At 42.3% G+C, this 21,140-nt stretch overlaps 1 protein-coding gene across 1 annotated transcript in view; it reads right to left on the bottom strand.

Moving 5' to 3' along the window:
* Positions 1-5,859, bottom strand: part of dtnbp1b (dystrobrevin binding protein 1b) — a 54,551-nt gene extending 48,692 nt beyond the window's left edge. Inside the window, exon 1 of the mRNA XM_076755185.1 lies at positions 5,698-5,859. Within this exon, the coding sequence (XP_076611300.1) occupies positions 5,698-5,779 (82 nt within the window). The 5' untranslated portion in view covers positions 5,780-5,859. The remainder of the gene's footprint in view (positions 1-5,697) is intronic.
* Between the last annotated feature and the right edge of the window lie 15,281 nt (positions 5,860-21,140).

Raw genomic sequence — 21,140 nt, 5'->3', positions numbered from 1 at the left:
GAACAGACTAGAGAAAATGGACTCTTGGTGACTTGTTGAAGTTATTTATAGTTTGAATATACAATGAGTAGTGTTTCTTTATGGACTGACCTATCGAGAACGCTTCCTGCCTTTGTGCCCAGTGCATTCAGGGATAGACTCCAGTGACTGAGAGGGATCGCAGGCAGGGAACATGCTTTCCCTGAGAAACATGTTTTTCCATCTCGTTACAGAATGTGGTGAAGCATTAGATGTATGAATACTTCATTATGTTACCAATAGTGCACGACTCAGTATCTAAGCAGACTACATGAAACTCCAATTACATAAACTGTAGATAGAGCCGCTATAAAACTCTGACTGGCTAGTGAGCTCTAACTAGTGTCACATGCTCAATCTTTTATTTAATACCACATGCTCTATTTATCCATTATGGGGCCTATCCCTGCATGCACTGGTCACCAGTCCACTGCAGGGCTCCTTTAAGTCATTTAAACATGTCCAGTTGTACAGAAAGACATACACTGTTTACTATCTATTGCTTTCCACTATAATTTGTAGCAGTGATATTCCAAACAATAGTGTTCCGTAGGGGAGATGTACCCTGGGACTTTAACACAATGTGAAAAGATTGATATGTGGCCTTATGCTTTGTTGAAGTCCACATTGCGTATCACACACCCCTATGGGCAGCAGGGTTGGCAGCTGACATATTCAGCGGGACGTGTGCCAGTTTGGACCTGAGCCAACACGACACGTCAGAAAGGCACAGCTACGACACACAAGGTGACCAAGTTGTTATGTACGTACAGCCCCAATACATCTGGTGGGCCACATATGGAATATAGACTCACTCACATAGGACTTCAGAACTGCTGCTTCATGGGAAATCATTTCTATATCCGGTGGCATTATTGATTTGCTTTGACTCATCCTTTTAGCGGGCTGGTAACACTGCAGCTGACCTGGGCTTTATGGGCAATTTTGATTCTTTCTTGTTTGAAACCTTCTACAAGAGGAAGAAACAAATTGTGGATTCTTTGAGTACAGAGTTACACTGTGAAGCAATCTTGTTCCATGAATATTTTCATTTACTTAGATTCTGAAAAGAAAAAAAAAAAAGAGGAAAACTCAAACAGAGTGCCTCAGATGCAGAATGAATCCTGTTTCCTGACAAAACCTCGCCTTTGCCTCCTCCGGCGCACTTTATACTTTCAGATTCCTCAAGAAACAGAGGAAGACACAACTGGGAACAAGCAGAGGTTTTATGTTTCTATATTCCATTAATTCCAAAGCTGACAAGCCTCACTGTAAAAGAATACAAGGTCAACTGATGCTGCAGCAAAACCACATATTGACTGTAAAAGCCAGAGATGAATCCTACTGATATGACTGATCTGAGACATGAGACATGAAACTCTGGACTGGAATGAATGAATTTGCTTGTTGAGGAAAGTCAATTTAAACTTTGGTGAACTATGACATTCAAATCCATGCTATTGACCAACTGCTAGAATGAAATAATATTAATACTATTCATACAAAAAATATGTCTTACAGGAGTGTGAAGGCTATCTACTGCCTCCATCATCCATTTCTAATTTCTGCTCCATTTCTCCCTGATGCTCATCCAGTCATGAATATTTCCCCCCTCTCTCTCTCAGTGTCCTGAGGCAAGGTGACGTAGAAAGCACTGAATAATCTTTAATGTGTATCCAGACACGGCTTGTCAGCTTTGAATTATACTTGTCTGACCATCTTCTCCATGCCCATCAGCCAACGTTATCCTAAATTGATTCTGCACTCCAAAGGTCCTACGAGGAAGGACGAAGACAACAAAGCGAGGACTTACAGCAGACTCGAGAATCGCTTAGGGCATGTGAAAAGAGGCAAGAGAGCGGTGATGGAAAAAATGGGTGAGATATGACAGCGATGTCTGGCTGCAGGACAGAGGTTCATATCATAGATTTTACAATGTGCCTTTACACCTTAGTGTCAGGGCGGCGCTTCTGCAAGATGTGTGCCCGTCTCCTGATCCTGCTGCTGGAAAAGAAAGTGATGACTCTGCTTTGATTTGAGACCTGTGACTGAAAGGTCTCAGGCTTAATCCTTACATCAACTAATGTGATGTGACAGGGCCCTTAGGCAACACACTGACCTGTTACCTGCTCACACACTGTCAGCTAAATGGCTGAAAGTATACATTTGAAAGTTGCTTCTCGGATCATAACTCGTGTGAGAACTGTCAAGGCCTATGTTTATCATATTCTACAGACCCGGTGTTTGTCTCCCTGTCTAGGTGGTGATGTACAGTATGCCGGCTGCCCTTGAAAAAGCAGTGAAAAGGGGATTGTCTAACACACACACAGACTGAGCTGAAATTTTGGCTTTTGCAACACTGCTGTGTCTAGATTTTTTAGAAATGACGCCATTTTGGCAGTCATACATCTGTTCTACAGTTTAAGCTGTCATTCAAACTGGTTTACAAGATCCCAGCTTTAGCTAATGTGCTTCTATGGATTTCTGCTTATCAATAAACCTCTTTTGAAAAGCAGTTTAAAGGGATTTCTGTCTGGGGTTTGCAATGAGATGACGCCGGTGCAAAACAGCCACCAATACCCAGATTGACGCATCGATACGACTGTTTAAAGCCAAAGTGTAACATACAGTATGTTGAACTATGAACTGTCCACTGAGGGGTGCAAAGCGGGGAAGATGTGGACGTGTCTAAAGAAGCCACAGCAGAGTTCAATGGCGATGGAGGCACAAACAAAAAAGCATAGACATGCAGATGTGGTGTGAGTACTGTGCTTAAGAGCCTCTAGACTGTTGAGCACCTTGTCTGGAACAGGCAGGGTTAACATGAACCATGTCTGCAGCTCAGAACTACAGTATACTGACCTTCTCCCACACATCACTGACTGTAACTCTTGAAACCTCACACATGCAGACTATTATGGGCTTCTTTTGCCTAACAATAAGAGGCATTTGATAAGATATACTGTGCTTTATTTTTCAAATTTTTGATGTTTGTCTACGAATTTAAGAGAGCCTGTCCACCTTTGATTTAAGAAATTCCATTCGTAGCATTTTTCATACTAATGAGGAGTTGAAATTACAAGCACTAATTCTAACCATCCTCAGCTGAACACACTGCTGTGGTCTCATATTGTCAGGTGCTGTACCTCCATTAGCTACCATTAGCTGTCCACTTCGCTGACTCATCAAAGCAAGAGACTCAGGAAAATCTTGAGTAGGTGAATTCAACGTGCTACTATTCTGTAGATATCACTGGTTGCCACAGTGGTCACAGTTCACTGAAAGGTACACAGGTCAGCTTTAGGCCACACACTATACTTGAAACAGAGAAGAAATAACTTAATAACCTAACGGCTTTAAAAGTTTAAAGACAAATATTTGCTTTGCATGAGGAGTTCTGTTCTAATGCACAACAGAGCCTTATTACACATAGCATGTTTACTAGAGGCATAAAGACAGCACTTTGGAAAAGACATCAAATAAGTATGTTTTATATTCATTAGATAGTTTATTTTTTGTTTCTGTGCCATGCCAAACATCTGGCCCATCCCATATGGGACTGCAAGACACCACTGTTTTATACTAAAGCATGGTCCTTCTAGAAATACAAATACAAAAGCAAAAGCACACTTATACTCCTAATTTCCAATCTCCTATTTATTAAAATGTCCCCTGTCAAATGAAATAATGGCTGCTGCTGTGACAACTATAATTTGAATCATTGCATGCTGGGAAAATTAAATGGCGATAAAGGAGATCATTTTTAACTCCCAGTTAAAAACTATTAATAAGTTCTCCAAGATACATTTAACCCAAGATAAATAAATCCACGAGGAGCTGGTTGGTGAGCTGCCTGCATTACGTGCTGATGTCACACACCATGTACATTTCTAGTATTTAATCATGATTATATATTGCATGCCAGATAATGGACAGTCTCTTGCTCAGGCAATGACTTTAGGTACATTAGGTCACATGTATAATCAGGAGATAAAACGCACATGCAAGCAAACTCATTAACATAGGCATTTAGCAGGATTTCACATTTAGCAGAGACTATGGCTGGACCCCGGATTATGTTACGTAAGTCATTGATAACATGGAAGTTGTCAGTGTGCCACTGATACCTCTTTATCTATCCTTTATCTATCCAGGGTAACTGCACATGGACTATATGTACATGACTGGGATAGTTACGTAACAAAAGAAAGTACATTTGCGTTGTATGCCAGTGACCTTTTTTTTTCTTTTGTGCACTTTGTTAAAAACCTAAACTGCAAACCTCAAACACGCTTTTCATGCCAACGACCCTGTTTTAGACCGGTTACTGTTAAATGTGAACAGTACATCAGGATACACATTGGTACAGATGTAGCACGGGACACATCAGATCTTAAAACTCGCTATTCTCCTCACAGTCTGTCTGAGACATGACAGCTCCGCAGGGTAAAGAAGCAATTAACAGGGAAAATGATTAGTCTGATTGAAGCAAGAGAGGCAGACAGGAAGAGCACGTCAGAGTGGGAGAGATAGCAGGAAGAAAAACTTCTGACAATGACTTTGTGACATAGACGTTGCACACATGCACACATAGACGCACACACACGGCTGATTTTCCCCAGAGCCTTCGGGCCTGGACCATAGCTGCCTTTAGAGATAAAACCCTTCTGCTATCTCCTGGAGATTTCACTTTCTTATAACTTCCACGAAAGCTGTCACATGTGTTTCTTGAAGTCGGCATAAAGCGAGCCTTGCTTTTGCTTGCATGTTCAAATCTATCTTTGTGGTTCGTTCCTACCTTCTGTAACAAGCAGATTGCTGCTTTTCCAAAACTTTTAGCAATATTTTCCGACTATCACACACGTGTCTGTTTCAAATGTGTTGTATGTGGACAAAAATACACAGGAGAACCGCACAAAATATGGATTGATTTGCTTACCTCCTGCATTTCTCAGCGTTGCACATTACGCTGCTTAGCTGACAGTATCTGACTTGGTGTGGTGACAGCCCATTTATTCTGGTGGCACACAGGTATTTTGCAGATAGTGAGCGTACACTAGACATTTTCTGCTGCACACCTGGGCGAGGGAACATTTCTCCTAACAGACTGTATCAGCAAGAAAGTGTTTGTGCTGATTGTGTAATTGTGTGTGCGGGAGGGGAGGCACTCGCGTACACGTGCAAATGATATTCCAGCCACATATCAAGCAATCTTTGACGTAGATCTCAGCTTAGTAAACTACCAACCACCAACAGAACAATGCTGCAACCAGCAAATTCATTGTGCAACACCAAGTTTTTGTAGTAGCAGTTAATTGTAGGGTAGTTCTTGTTATCTTGTCCAGTTGAGAAATTGTGACAAAGATGCATTTACTGGGCGTTCCTTTTTAGCTGCTCATCAGTCACTGGTAAATAGCAAATACATCACATGAAATGGACCAAGCAAAAAACAGGTGCAAGGTGTAGATAATGGATCCAGGCATAAACTGCAATGTTAAAATCAAATAGTGAAAATAGAAATGATGTGGATGTATTCATTATCAACCCAGTGCAATAAGTGAAACATCACACAAACCTCAGTCAGAAAGCCTGAGTTTCTCCTCTTGGTGATGCTACAATGAATCTATGTAAGCAGCCTCATTTGGGAACGACATACTGTAAAGTGCAGGTTAAACCTACTTGAGTCCCGACAGCTTCTCTGAGGACCACACCTCTGCTGGCCATGTCCTTGTAGAAGGCAGCCCATGAAACGAGGCCCCATCTGGTCTTTTTCCTTCCCTCACTTGAGGACATTCACATGGTCCATCACTCCAGCCCTCCTGTCATTTGATCCTCAGTATCCTAATGAAAAAGACAAGGCATTACACAACTCCACCTAAAAATAAAACCCATCCCCCTCTCGCACAATTTCAAAGTAACAGTCACATTTCCACTTATGTAATCAAATGCTTTGTGTGTTGTTAATGCCTGTAAGCAGAATAATTATTATTGCATAAAGTGAAACTGTGTGAATGGCCATTGAACATCATTTAATAAACTCTTATATCCCACTTCTTCATCTGAATAGCTGAACTGTGCTATTCGAAGTGTTCAGCTTGGATGCTATAATCTCCCTTGGGCAGTGCATGTAACATACTTTGAACTATGCACCGTTCACTGAGGCGTGCGAAATGGGTGGGGCAGATGTGAACATGTCTCAAGAGGCCCCAGCTGAATTCAGTGGTGATAGAGGCACTCGCACATGAGCATGAAGGGGCAAGTAAAAGCACAGACATGCAGATGTGATGTGAGTGCTGTGCTTGAGAACCTACAGACTTACACGAGCATCTTGTTTGGAGCAAGCAGGGTGAAGATTAACTGCAGCCGAGAGCTGTATTGACATTATGTTTAAACTTCTAGTGCAAACACAACCAAGTGGAACCAGCCCTGTCATACTCGACAACCAGCCTGTAGACGAAGTAGAACATTTTTAGTACTTGGGGACAATCATTGACCAGACCCTAACTTTTAATGAGAACACGCAGACCACTTTTTGGTGAAATGGCATGGAGTACAGGAGCCTGGTTCACTTCTTTAACAGCTTGGTAGGGCTCCTTGAGTGTACAGAGCGAAAACATATTCTCCAAAATAGTTAACATTGCAGGGAAGGTCATTGGCAAGTCACAAAAACAACTTTGCAATGTGTGTTAGAGAAGGAGGTTGTGCTCCAGTGTGAATCTCAGTGGGGTGCTCAACCCAAAATCAGTGAGCATCTTCCATAAAATAGGATGTGTTTTCAGCACACAGCGCTCACACATAGCTCCTGTATGACCTACATGATATCCTGTGTCTCCTTCATTCTGTTTTGCTTAAGTGAATTAACTAGTGTAACCTTGCTTTAAGAAATAAAAGTGGTATAATCTTTTTTTACTAATGAGGAGATGAAACTTAAGAAATAGATGTAACCGTCCTCAGTTGAACACACCACTGTGGTCTCACATGTTCGGGTGCTGTTCCTCCAGAGGATCATGTTAGCTGACATTAGCTAACTTTATTTCTAAGTAACTGATATTACAGAGACGGTTTGCTGACTTTTGAAGTCTTCACTGCGTACCCACATAAGTGATTAGTGAGAACACACCGCACCTCGTTTGCTCTGTTTTCTCAGCCCACTGATTCATTACCTTAAAATAACAGCTTCGAAATCATTTGGCTGGTACACTGACTTCTAATAGAGAGAACGGTTCCCACTCTGCATCCCAAACACCTGTTCTTGCACTGTGTACCTTGGGTGGGCGGGTACAAAATCCCGTGAAAGGTGCGTACTGCTCTGTGGCACTACGTCACAAACCACCACGGATTTTGGTGAAACGGGATCATATTCTATGCACCAAATGTTTTATGGTTTTGCATCGGAAACATAAGTGTTATCCAAACACCACATTGGGAAAAAGTGCGTTCTTTTGCTACTCGTGCAAAGGTCACTTCAAAGGTCTGTGTTACCATCACCTTCAACTGCCAGATCTTCACCTCCACTCCCCTGTGGCTACAACACCATCTCCTCTGCTTCTGACACCGCCTCATGGACTCAACAGCTACCAGTTCACAGACACGCAAGTAACCTTGTGCATTTCCTTTCTGCTAACCGGGTGAATTCAGAAATGACAGTTGGCTTCTCTATCCAAATGCGTCTCTAACCAATGCAAATTTTCCCTGTTAAACTTCATTCATTCATTTATTCACTGCATCATCCTTATATGTTTTAGTTCATGTTTTATTGCTGAGTCATCCTGTGCGTTGTCTTGACTGATCTGAGAGGAAGGTTTTCTTACGCTGAGTATGAAATTAAACAGCTGGATCAATAATTAAAGTGGTTTTGCATAATAATTCTGATTAGCGCTGTATTTCCCCAAAACAGTTCTAATTTTTGCTATAACACAGTTTCTATCTTATATCTCCACAATATATTTAACCCAAAATACTGATATGGGAGAAACTGGTATCCTCACAACTGACGGGCATCAACAAACAAACAGAACACTGACCTACGATCTGCAGTTCCTGTGTTCTTTGTGTTTCTGTATAATCTGTAAACATTTACAAATGATCTGTTCTTTATTCACATCCACTCTTTATCGAGATCTTTTCATGAATAGCGGTTAGCGAACTAGGCCAGATCGGAAATTGCTGTAATCACATTAGAAACATGTATAATTTGAAATAATTTACTTTACAAATCATCTGTTCTGTGTCTGCTTCTTTTCTTGGTCTTGACCAGAGCAGATTTCAACAAATGACAGTACTTCATGGTGTGACTGATTGAGCTTTATGTGAGGAAAACGGAGGGAAAGATAGACATGTCAAAGGACAGACTGCAGTCACCTAACCTCATCAGACACCTCGCTCACTGCAAGGTTTGCTATGGCAGCACATTATCATCAGATAAGTCCTCACTGCAAAAACTTCTCTAATGCTCCCATTGATACTGATCTGTCCAGGCCAATTAAATAGAGATAAGCTGAGCGTTAAAACAAGATGCAAAGGTTCGGTAATGTCTAGCAATGCACTGCCCTTCCAAAATGTGCAATATCACAGTGTAACACGGCTGATTTTTCACCACCACTTCTTGTGAAACTGAAAATGCTCTCGAGGCATTTCTAAGAAAACTGTGGCTACTGCCTTATGGCGACCTCTGTAAATGATCATCCAGGCACATCAATGTAAATGGAACCCAGTCTCTTGAACTACTAACCAGAATCGATCATCACGGCTCGAGTCACGTCACACTGAACCATAAAATAGATTCCTACAGGGATTTTGTGACCCTTACATTGAGACTGGGCCCACTGTTTTCATTACATAAGAGGGCCAAGTCCCCAGTGCTTCAAGATCCCAACAACCACTCTGAATTAAACATTATTAAAATTATTTAAGCATGAATTTCAATGACTTTTTATTCTGCTGAACTGGGGACAGTCTACATTAAGAGCTTTTGTGTAGATAATTAATTATTTAGAGAGTGGTTTTCAGAATAACTTATCCATGTGTGTGGTCACTGGCTTCCAAACAGATCCACTGGGTAGCATAGCACTCTTCTCCATAGTCAGTATGTCTGCTCATCAAAAGTTGCAGTAAAATGCATTTTTGCAGAATTAAAGCTGCAGTAGGTAAGATGGAGAAGAGAGCAGACTTAGCCTGAAAATTTGAACCAACGCAAGTTCCTCGTCACTCCCCCTCCCGCTCTGCTGCACTCATGCCCCGCCTCCAAGCCCCTCCTCCCTGCGGTGTCTGCGAGGCTGCCCTGACAACCAGTAACGTTAGCCTTAGCATCGGAAACAAGCTAACTCTGCCCGGCCGCTACATCACAGTTGCTAGCATACCGAACCCGCTGTTGAGTGTTACTGTAACAATCACCATATTAGCTTTCTGGTTATTTGCTGTTTTAGCCGTATATGCTGTTGTTGGCAGTGGCGGTATGGGCAGTTTCTCCTCTGTGGGTGGCTGTTGCTCCGCCATAGCTTTCACTAGCCTCCTGACGCCGCTCACAGAGCTGTCTGACTGAGCGGCAGTCGGCAGCATGAGTGGAGGAAGGGGGCGGTTCGCAGCATGTGTGAGTAGTGATGTCAGACACTCCCTCAGATGCTCCTCTGGCTCTGGTTGGTTGTTTTGTGTCGGGCGTGGTGGATTCCTGCAGATCGCAGTAGGAGCAGTAGGTGGGACCAATGGAGCCATTTTTTTTTTTCACAGATTACATGTTTCATGTACTGCTGTCTGGGCATAGGGACAGTTTTACCAAATATGACAAAAAATTACCTTTATGCAAGTTACCTACTGCAGCTTTAAACTGTGGCGACACATGTAATCAACGTCATTGATTACGACAAAGCTGCATCGTAAACATTGCTGTGCCCGGTCAAAGCGTGCCATGATGAAAAAACCTTGCACACGGTCATCCAAAGTGTGGGAGTATTTCAGACAGAGACCCAACAATGTGGTGCTCTGTCAGCTGTACAAATTGGAAATGGCTTATCAGAGCTGTACAACTGCTCTGAACCGGCACTTGCAGCAAAAGTATCCCAGAGCACTTTGTCACGACAACAGCGACAGCAAGACAGCTCCATCCTGTTTACTATTTGTTCCCACCCAAGCATGACGCATCAGGATTATCAACGTGCAGAGCGTGTTTCTGGTCGTAGCAGTCACTTAAAATCGATTTTCTAAATAGTTCCTCAGTGCCTCCACATTAAGAGTAATTTCCTCACTGCTGCTGAGAAGTAGTGTAATGTTACAACGTTGTTATTTGGCCGTTATATATTTTGTCTACTTTAATGGCCATGTATGACTGAGAAGATGATTAAACTAATGTCACAGACTTTTGCGACAGACTGTAAATTGTTTCAGTTGTTTTTCCTATAAATTTAAGGTCCAACATTTCTCAGATCAGGCATCAGACAAATAGCATCTGTTATTATAATTTTCATTGCTTTAATACAAGTTATATATAGTTAAATTATAAGTAGCAGCAATAAAAAATAATCTTTAATCAACTAATGGAATAAAAGACTTTTTGGATTAGCTGATAAAAGATAATCATTGGCTATAATAATTGTACAATGCAATAGTTTACAATCATGTTTAATCATGTATTTTGACATTTTTAAAACATAAAACAATTATGCATTTTGGTTTTCATGTGTGCAGTGCACCTTTGGACTACATTCAGTCAATTACATGTCACTTAAAGGAGGAGAAATAACAATAATTATTATAGCGGCTTTAAATCAATCAAATCTTCTAGATACAAGAACTGGATACCAACAATGACAAAGAGAGATTACATAAGCAAAAATATGAAAGTTAGTGAAGTCCGATTTGAAGGAAAAGTTCATTTTGGTCTTCCTGTCATGGTTCTGGCCAACCACACAAGTTTTTAAGGTTTTAAGCACGTTCCATTTTACCATATCATCCAATTATTTGGAAGTGAAAATGAAAAGGGTCTTTGTCATCTGCGACTTTGAATATATCGTCACTCATCTAAAAAGGCTTTATAAGTTGTGATGAAGAAAGTACAATGAAGACCCACGGATGAGAGGAGAAATTAAATTTCTTGCTACACAGCAAATCCAGTTGCTTGAGGCTTTTTGGATTTTATGGGTGAGGATGGAAGAAGGGCATTATTAATGAGAAATATTAGTGAAAATTAGCCATGCCTGTCCCTCTCAGCAGCAACGTCCAGTGTGTCTGAGGCACACGCTGCAGCTTCCTCTGACAATGTGACTGACGTTTAGGTGATGAGCTCAGTAACCAGCCAACCAATACTCTGAGAGCATTGTATGGAAAGCAGAAAAATACCCACTGCGCCACTGGCAGAAATGCATGTGTGTGATCTACACTACTGGTATGGTGTCACAGGAGAGCGTGTGTGTGTGTGTGTGTGTGTGTGTGCGCAAGTGACAAGTGGAGGGAATACTGACGAGTCTCATGATAGTGATCTATCATACAGTCAACCAGCCCTGTGCTGTAGCATAATGCCACCTTGGTATTCCACGCACATGTGTGCATGCACACGCACACACACTTCCTGTAGAGTCAGCATTCAGCAGACTATGGACACACACAAGGACGAACACAAGAATCCCAAACAGCCAGTGATGTCACCTGAGTACTTCTGGCCATCTGCAAAGCCTGTTGGTGCAAGCGTGCACGTGTGTGTGTGTGTGTCCAGGGCTGACTAATCTTGGCCGTCATCACAAATGCCCTGCTAGAATCATCCATCACACTCTCCTTTGTCCTCCCCCAGACGCACACCACACACATAAATACACACACCATCGACTCCCAACTACATTTCATCATCCTGAATCACTTACCAAGTGTCCCCTTTGCCCCTCTGTGCCACTATTGGTTTTATTTTACTTCAGCAAGCTCACACCTGAGGCTGAGATCTATCTGCATGCTTTGCACCACACACACATGCAAATGATAAGAAGCATCTATAATACATAAATGAAGGAAGGTGAGCTGGGATGAAGGGGATTAATGTGCGTTTACTCACACAAATGCAACACTTTTCCTTGTTGAAAAATGTATGCACAGGTGCTAACGGGGAATGATCTGCCAAGTGTGTATGAAGCTACTTCTATTCAAATTAACCTGCAGAGAGACACTGCAGTCATCTTTAAACATGTGTGTTGTTTCCCAGCTCAAACACATCTTCATTCTGTCCACATCCTCCTGAAATGCACCAAGTTAAGATGTTTTGCTTCTTGCACGATGTTCACATGGTATGAAAAAGCAGCAGGGATGCAGAAGTAAACCTAGTAATGGCAATTAGATGGAAACCTTTAGAAAAAAACTGTGAGAAATCAATTGTTCTTTACCAATGATTGGCAATAACTGTACTTAACTGGCTTATACCATCTAACATCGTCAGATTCAGATGTGGAGGCAGAAAGTGGACCCAACTCTTCTACCACAGGCCTCGTACAAAAGCACTTCCAGTCACACGATGTGTAATTTATTAGAGTCTCCACTCCATCTGGCTTGCATGTCAGGGAGGAAACCACAGAAAAACCCATATGAACAGAAACATGCAAAAATGGCTTGAACTGCACTGAACTTGGGACCAAACAGCTGTGAGGTGAAAGTAGGCCTTTTAAAACAGAGATCCCACCCTGAGTTATACGTTAACTGCTGCTTAGAAATCACCTGCTAGTGGGTCGCACACATACACGTCACACCCCTCTCTCGTCCTGCCGGCTACCCAATTTTACACAGACACTGACTTGATTACCGCTGCTGCCGCCTTAACAGTGAACAACAATGCCTCCCCCATTCTGTTTGGAGTTTTACACAGAACAGTGAGACAGAATAACGGCACAACGTTCCCTGCCTCGAACAGACTGTATGAAAGGTTAGTGCCAGCTGCTGAGTCATAATCATGGCTCTTAAAAGAATAGCCTCATAAATATACTGTAATCCTATCTAATTTACTTAAAGCCTGTCATGAGGGACAGAGATCCTCAGTTCTCCTTCTACCTTCCCGAACATGTTAAAATTTCACCAGAGGCCCAGACAAACATTTACAGAATGTGCATAATTGCTGGTGGTCTTCACTTTTGCATATATACTTTGAGATTATGTCGAGACTTTGGTCATTAGATAATCTAAGAGAGCAAAGCAGCAGTGGGCTTACATTTGTGGGTAGAGCATAATGGCTTTTCTAAAAAGCTTTAAATCTAATAGAATATAACTAAAAGGCTAAGGAGATAAAGCAATTACTGTCTGGCAAGCCTCCTAAGACCTCAAAATTCCATGAAGTCACATTTGTCCTTTGGCGACGAGAGCGTGTGTCCTCTGCTGGGATTTGCAGCCCATCACACTGTTATGTAACTATCTTTGGGGACGTTTCCTTCCAGCACAGTTTACAAACACACTTGCATGACTGAGAGGAAGGAACCGCGAAAGGGGAACTCGCCGTTCTATACCGTGTTCCTCTCTTGAAGACGGATGAGGAACAACGTCCCTCTCTTTCACTCTTGCAGTCGCGACGACCGCCAGGGTATGATGGCGTCGTTACAATCTTCAGTGCTTCCCGCCAGAGGAGGTCAGCTTGTTGATAGCTTCTGGAATAGCCAGCCGAAGACAAAGTCATGAAAGACTTCATTTATAGAAGTAAGAGTGGAGGGAAACAGTTGGTGGGTGCTGACAGAGGAAAAGACTTTCTGACACTGGAAACGTCCTCTCTGCTTAGGGACAGGTGACCTCGAGTTGAAATGGTGATGTTATAGAGATCATGTACGTATATTTTATCTGGCTTTTGCACACTGATTTCACTTGTTTGATACTAATAGATCAACAACATATTGCAACGAACAACTGATGCAAAAACAATCATATCTTCACGTTTCAGATGAAGAGAACTTCATCTCAAATGCTGCGTGTTTTATGACTTTTGTAACTCTGCCAAATCAAAAAGGAATAAAACTTTGAAGAAACTAATTTGATTAACTGTTTCATCTAGGACGCCGTCCAACACAGCTTCCGACACTAAGAAGATTAGACCATTTTAAGTTGTTAAATGTTTAGGGCTTTCAGGAGCTTGGACCACGCATTGGTGTTTCATAACCAAACTAAAACTGGGCTCAACGCTCTGAATTTCTTCCTGCAGGCAGACAGATCCTCTCCATGAGGATCAATAAACTATCACCTAACTGTATAGAACTCACAGTTAATTACCTGGTAACAGTGGCTCTAGCATAACTTTAAAAGTAATTAGCACTGAAGGTGTTAAACTAATCTTCAGAGGCCGGGGTGTCATTACTTATTAGTCGTGTGGATGTTATTTTTTCTATTATCAATACTGTGTAATGACTCAGATGAGGAGTCATACATCCAGTATCTAATCATACTTTACCCAAGAGGAGTCAAGTTATCACTGAATACTGGCTTCAAGACCGTCATCATCTGTGGCACGTGCATCACTTGCCTAATGAGGCAGTCATTAGTGACGATGGGTCGCCAATTTTGTGGTTTTGGGGATGAAGTTCCTCGTTTGCAACAGATGAGACTAATTTCTTCCCTTTTCTTCATCCCACTCACATATGCACACGTTGCTTTTTAAGACGCTTTTTAATTCGCTCCTCTCCTTTTATTCATCTTCCACATGTTGCTCCAGGACACATATAAGGCATACGTGACGACTGAAATCTGTTTGCAGCACACATGTGGCTCCAGCGGGTGCCAAAGGAAGAGTGAATTTCACACATGGTTGGCAGGATATGAGTGACGCACACACATATCACAAATATCACACCCATGCCGATGGGGTTTTGAGTACCAGTGCAATTGCCTCTCCATTTTCTGCATATATTGTTTTTGTATATTTATGTACTATTTAACTTGTTGTTCAGTCTTTTTTTCCTGTGCAAGAACACTTCAAGTTTACTGCCCTAAAATAGAGCATTTGTGTTTAAACTTCTATTTATTCTTATCTCCCATCTCTCTCCTTTCTCCCCTTCCTATTTCCACAGAACTCCTCATTAAGTTGATGAAGGTAACTGGCACTTGCCGTCAAGCTGAGCAACTATCTCCGCACCCCGTGCCAGCGCCTCAATGCAAATACGCTCCATTTTCAGAATAATCAGTCACACGGCTGAGAAAATGAAAAATGTTCTTGTGATGGGACATTTTGTTGCATGCGTTTTGTTACAAGGTATCATTTACATGATGTACTGATAGCTATGATTGTGGATAGAGAAACAGCATGTACTGCATGAGGTAGAAATGAAAACATTACAAGAAAGCTGTAGAACGCAAAAATGGATGATAATGAGTGCGACCATATTTGACTGTTCGAGGCTTATAAAATATTTCCATTTCGGAAAGCAGTGCATTAAGACATGTACTGCACTAACAATCAGGAGATGCACTGATGTCTTTATACTAAGCTATAGTGGCACTGTGTGGGTGTAATCCTTGACTGTACATTGTATTTTTCGAAGCACACCTCAGCAACGTTACTCAGTCTGCATACTTTCGTCTACATAATATAAACCCTCTTTGCACTGTCTTGATTACGTCCCATACTGACTACTGCAGTTCTGTCCTTTTTGGTCTTCCTCTTAAGTGCCTTCACAAACTTCAATTGGTCCAGAACTCCCTCCATAGATCATATCACTCCTGTTCTTCAGCAGCTTCACTGGCTCTATACTGACTTCAAGAATGTGCTTCTCACCTGTCAGGCCCTTCATAATCTAGCCTCTTTGTATCTCCACATACTCCTTCACACCCTCCTGTACTCTTAGATCCTCTTCTGCTATTTAACTCACTACACCATCTGCCTGCTTGACTACCATGGAGTTTACAGCCTTCAGCCTGCCCCCTGCCTCTGGAACTCCATTCAACAAGACATTTGCAAGACTGACTCTCTCCACCTTCAAATCCTGTCTCAAAACGCACCTTTTCAAACTGGCCTATTCGTTCTAATGGCTTTGTTTTGTACTGATGATTTTATACCTAATTACTGCATTAACTTATCTTTTTATTATGTCTTGATGCACTGTGCCTTCTTTTAACCACGTCTTGTAAGGCGTCCTTGTGTGCTCTGAAAGGTGCCTCTAAATTAAATGTATTATTGCTATTATTAGAGTCAGATGTAACACTACTACTTATGGAGCTACACTGTACACACAAACAGTAAACAACCCTGCTCATAACCATTTCCACAGCTCTGTTACTGTATGTAAAAAAAAACAATACTCGAGCTTGTGCGTGCATGTTGAAAATAGGTTACAGCCATGCACAGCAACACTGGGGGACGCTCCTGTTTGTGCAATAATAATAGCTCTTGTCATGTGAAGTCATAATTATGTAGCCACACGTTGTCATATTGCATGTGATGGCTTCAAAAGGTCCCTCATAGTTTGACTGTCAGAATTTGTGGAAACCACATTATATTCATGTCTTTTGTCTCATAATGGTGTAATGAAAGGCTGGTAGATTTGAGCTTTGATTAAAAACCCCCCACTCATAATTCTCTGCAGCTGACAGACTGTGAAAGCAATTTGGAAACGTAGTTACTCTGGCAGACATGAACTACATTTAAATAATTCCCATCATGTTCTTACTCACACAACCCCCCAGACATTAAACATGCTGTCTGAGACTTTTAAAACTAAAAGAGAAAAAGAAGTCAGTGGGATTTACTAAAGACTGCTGGCACACACTGACCATGAAATTTTCATTTGGGCTTGGACTGTAATCTGTGGTGAATTTCTTTGGTATTTAGATAAAAGCTTTTCTTTTATTGTTCTGATGCACGGGGACTATAAATGCTATTTTTCTGTTGAAATTCAAATGTGCTCATGAAACAAACCATGAGAAACAAAAACAAATGTTCCAAATTCACCTCACATCCTTTTTTTGGGGGGGGGAATTTGAGCATGATGTGGCAATGAGGGTGACCTTTTGCAACATCCCTATGCAACCTACCTGTAAAATCTTATCAAAAAATAAAACCCATATGACAAAAAAAGGCTTTTATTCATAAATACATGACATATTGTATTAGGTCTCCCCTGCCTCCCACACATGGAACCAGCCATGTATAAAATGTTCTCTGAGAGACCCAGAAAGGCGGAAAAACAAACATTAACTCTGACTGTGCTGCGTTTCTGAAAATAGCCTTTATAATTAGTTAGCTGCAGTCGCTGCATTTGTATGAGCACAGTCTTTACCAGCACAGCGGTTTACACAGCCATCATGCGAACCAATCACTGATTATTAACTGAAATGTAGGCCACTTCTAATCAGCAGTCACACACACTAAGATTAGATTTTCATAATAACTAATTTACTGATGCTTGTAATAGCTGATGTTAGTTGATGGGTAGATAATATAAAAGACTACCCCATCAAAGGCAACCACACCTCTAACTTGATAGGTCAATCCATTGATTTTTGGCTGCGAGACAGCCAGACTCCCTCTGCCAGTTCCTTAGTTCTCTCTGACAGCTTCCATTCTGCCCGGTAGCGGAAATCTTCCCTGTCATCGCCTGAATCTACCAGCTCAATCCTCAAGAATGTTTCTTTCTCCAAGATCATTGAAGCTAACACCAAATCTGTAGCTTGTCTGGCTCTCGGCAACCTGGGGGAGGAACGAGAAATCCCTCGAAAAAGGGGTAGACCACTGTTAACCCCTCTGCTTCTGGCTTCCCCTTCCTCGTGTTTCACCAAAATCACATTTTTGTCATCTAAAGTGGATGTACTTGAAGAGCTCTCATTGGTTGTTTCAGAGGTGACAGACGAGTGTGTGTCCTCCGATTGGTCGAGGTCCACTTGATAGGCTACTTTCCTGTTACTTTGTCTGTTGATGGACAGACAAGGAGGCCAGCGGAGGGAGAGACATCTCGTCACTGCAAGCCATAATTGCTGAGGCCTGAATAAACCTGACCTTGAAGGCTGACTTGTGTCACAAAAAGTGTCCCGTTTCTCCAGACGCACGCTTTCTGCTGCCAACTCTGCCTCCACCAGCTCAGTGACAGATACTCCGTTAGCGTTCTTCGATGCCAGTTCTTCTTCTCCGTCCTCATTCCTTGACTGTGGCTGATGATCTTCTCCAAAGCTGAACGAGCTGCTGAACCTCTGGCTCCTCTTCATCGCACATTCTGCCTCCGCATCCGAGTCGGACAATGAGTCGTCATCTGATGAGCATCCACGTGGTGACGACTCATCTGTGGAATCCTTTGACCGTGGCTGTTGATTATCTTCGGACTCTGAGGAGCTGCTCGCCCTCTGGCCTTTCCTCATACTTGGGCAAACAAGTCCCTGCTTTTGCCAAATCTGTAACCTGCCTGGTGTTGCTCTTCTTTCGGCTTTCGACAGACAGATTCAAATAGAATAAAGGAATGTAATCACAGCTACCACAACAACGGCAGCAGCAGCTCTGCTAGCATGGCACTTTCTGACATAATCTCTGCTTCAAGAGGCACAGCTTTGGCTATGGAGATGGGCAGTGATGACGCTGTGATGTCATGTGCCCCCCCCACACACACACACACATACGCGCACACACACAAACCCCTGCATGGCTATGTGTTTACGCTTCAGTCGAGTGAGCGGTGACTTGCCTTAGAGGGAAGTGATGTCACATTGCATGATGTCATACCTAGCCGCGAACCAGGAGTCTACAAATGGTTTGTGTTTGTGCGAGAACGCAGATGGTAAAAAAAGATGCCCTACCCCCCAAAATTGACCTAGATGTTCATAAGGGGATTCTTAATAAATGTTTTTTTTGTTTTTTCCCCTATTCATCTGCCTCTAGTTCTTCTTGCAATTACTGTTGCATTAGTATTCAATTCCACATAATATATTCATCCTATTTTTGTAAAGAAAAAAAATGTCTGTCACTCTTTGTAACTATAATGGTGCACCAAGGGAAATAGATATTTGTCAGAACATCTACACGCAGCAGCGTTTTCTTTAATCTGTAGTGTGCACAAACAGTGATATAAATGTAGAGGGATATTGCAAAATATATTAAATATAACAGCCACTGAAATTATTATCCATAACAGATGTTTTTCAGTGCTTCACAGAGAATAGTTCATTTATGTCTGTGTTTACTTTTACATGCATGTCCATTGTGTGGGACAGACAGACAGAAAGAAAAACAGCCTCCCACCAGCTACGTTCCTGCAGGTGCTTTTTGTCCAGTAGTACAGGAGTATACGTGTTTGTGGCTGTACGTGTGTGTCTGTTTGCTCAGTCGTACCCCCGGCCCCACATGGACAGTGGACATGAGATCACTCGCTATCTTCCTTGCTTTTCCTTTTATGGTTCTGAGGGCTGCTCAGACTGAATGTCTCTCAGGTCAGTCATTGCACACCTTCTTGCATCACTTCAGGGCAAAGGGACATGAGACACTGCAGACTCCAGACTGGCTGAGCATATCACACACTGATAGACACACGCGCACACGCTTGTCGCAGCTGATAAAATCTGTTGAGTCAATTTTCGCGGGCAGGGGGCTGCATGTCATTGAGATGGGGAGAAAGTCACCAGAATGATCCCAAATCAGCAGGAGATGTGAGAAAACCTTCCCGAACACTTCTCACACTGATACTAGGAAACGTTTGGCATGCACTCTCTTCCATCTTCTGACCCTGTTCTGTGATAAACACGTCACACCTTGCACTGTGGGAATGAGGCTATGCTGAAGTTAATGGTGCTAACTGGATTGGCAAAATTGATCATTAACTTGGTCAAAATCAAAATCACTGATGTTTCTGTGATTTGGATGTGTTGAATGAATGGAGGAAGGGTACTCCATGGACCAGTCAAAGTTACTTTATCAGCCAAACTTGTGTCCTACAAGTAGCGTTTAAGAACGGGGTAGATCTGAACAAACACCAACCTTTCACTCTTAGGGACAAAAACAAGGCTTCCTGTGAATGATTCTGTTTTTATAGCTCTTATCAGCATTATTTTTATCTTGACGGATAACACCGCAAGCAAACAGATGTACGCACAATGCATCTTCTTGCAGCATGTAAATGTGAATCTCACCTCACAGTCATTCTTAGTAAATGTTTCAACACAATAACTGAAGTGATGGATCCTGTGGTATCTGAGTCACTGATGCTACGTCAGAGATGCACAAAGCACAAAAATATGTGTAGACTGCTCTAGAATGTCCCCTGGCAGAGTAACACAGGGCTTGGCTGAGCACCATACCTCCCTGGTGTATGTATGAGTGTGTGCTGGCCTAGGATGTCTCCCAGTGAGGAAACAATGCTTTGTCACTGAATAACATAGGGTACCAAAAAAGAGCAGGTGCTGTGGAAGAGATGAGGCTGAGTGGACGTTGAATTATCAAATGGCTCTCTCAGGATGTCAGGAAGCAAGTGAAAGGATTATAAATAAGGTCAAAGGTTTTACAAACGTGTCTCCAGATACCAGCCGACTTCCATCACAGCAGTGCCATAATGATTTGATTACATTTCTTATCAGCACTACAGACAGGGAAGTCACTTTTATCTCAGCTCTTTGTTCCTCACCTTGATAAGGTAAATAAAAAACCCTATCATTTTAGCAAACGTGTCTTCGGTTCAAGGTCAAAAAAAAAAGGGCAGTAAGTTGTCCCAAGTGTTACACAAGAAGGCACGGTATGGAAAACGTGGAACCGAGTTGGAAACACAACGAGGCCGCCATCATGAAAAATTCATACAAACTTTGGACAGCAGCTGCACACTGGAAAGGCGGAAAGTATTCCCGTTATCACAGCTATTTTGGGGCTGCATTCCCATACATTATTCACACAAACCGAGAGGGAGAACCGTATACAAGGCATTAAACTCACCCCAAGCCTGCTGAAGCTCGCAGAAATGTCTAATTCATCAGGAGCAGGTGAGTTGAAAGCCACTTCAGGTCCCTGCAACAGGCGAGCCGGACGAGGGCGCAGTACACCCCTCACACTTCCAGGCACGGGAGGCGAGCTCGAGCCAGAGCAGCGTGCGGATACAACGCGACTTCTGATTGGTTAGACATTTTCAGCGATTATGTCAGACCGGCCATCATTGGGCAGCTGGAAGTAGGCGGTGCTGTGCATGGCATTTCATTGATATAGCCTACAGCTGGTGGCC

This window comes from Chaetodon auriga, chromosome 17 (assembly GCF_051107435.1).
Source record: "Chaetodon auriga isolate fChaAug3 chromosome 17, fChaAug3.hap1, whole genome shotgun sequence".
NCBI lineage: Eukaryota > Metazoa > Chordata > Actinopteri > Chaetodontiformes > Chaetodontidae > Chaetodon > Chaetodon auriga.
This window is presented reverse-complemented; position numbering and strand designations above follow the sequence as displayed.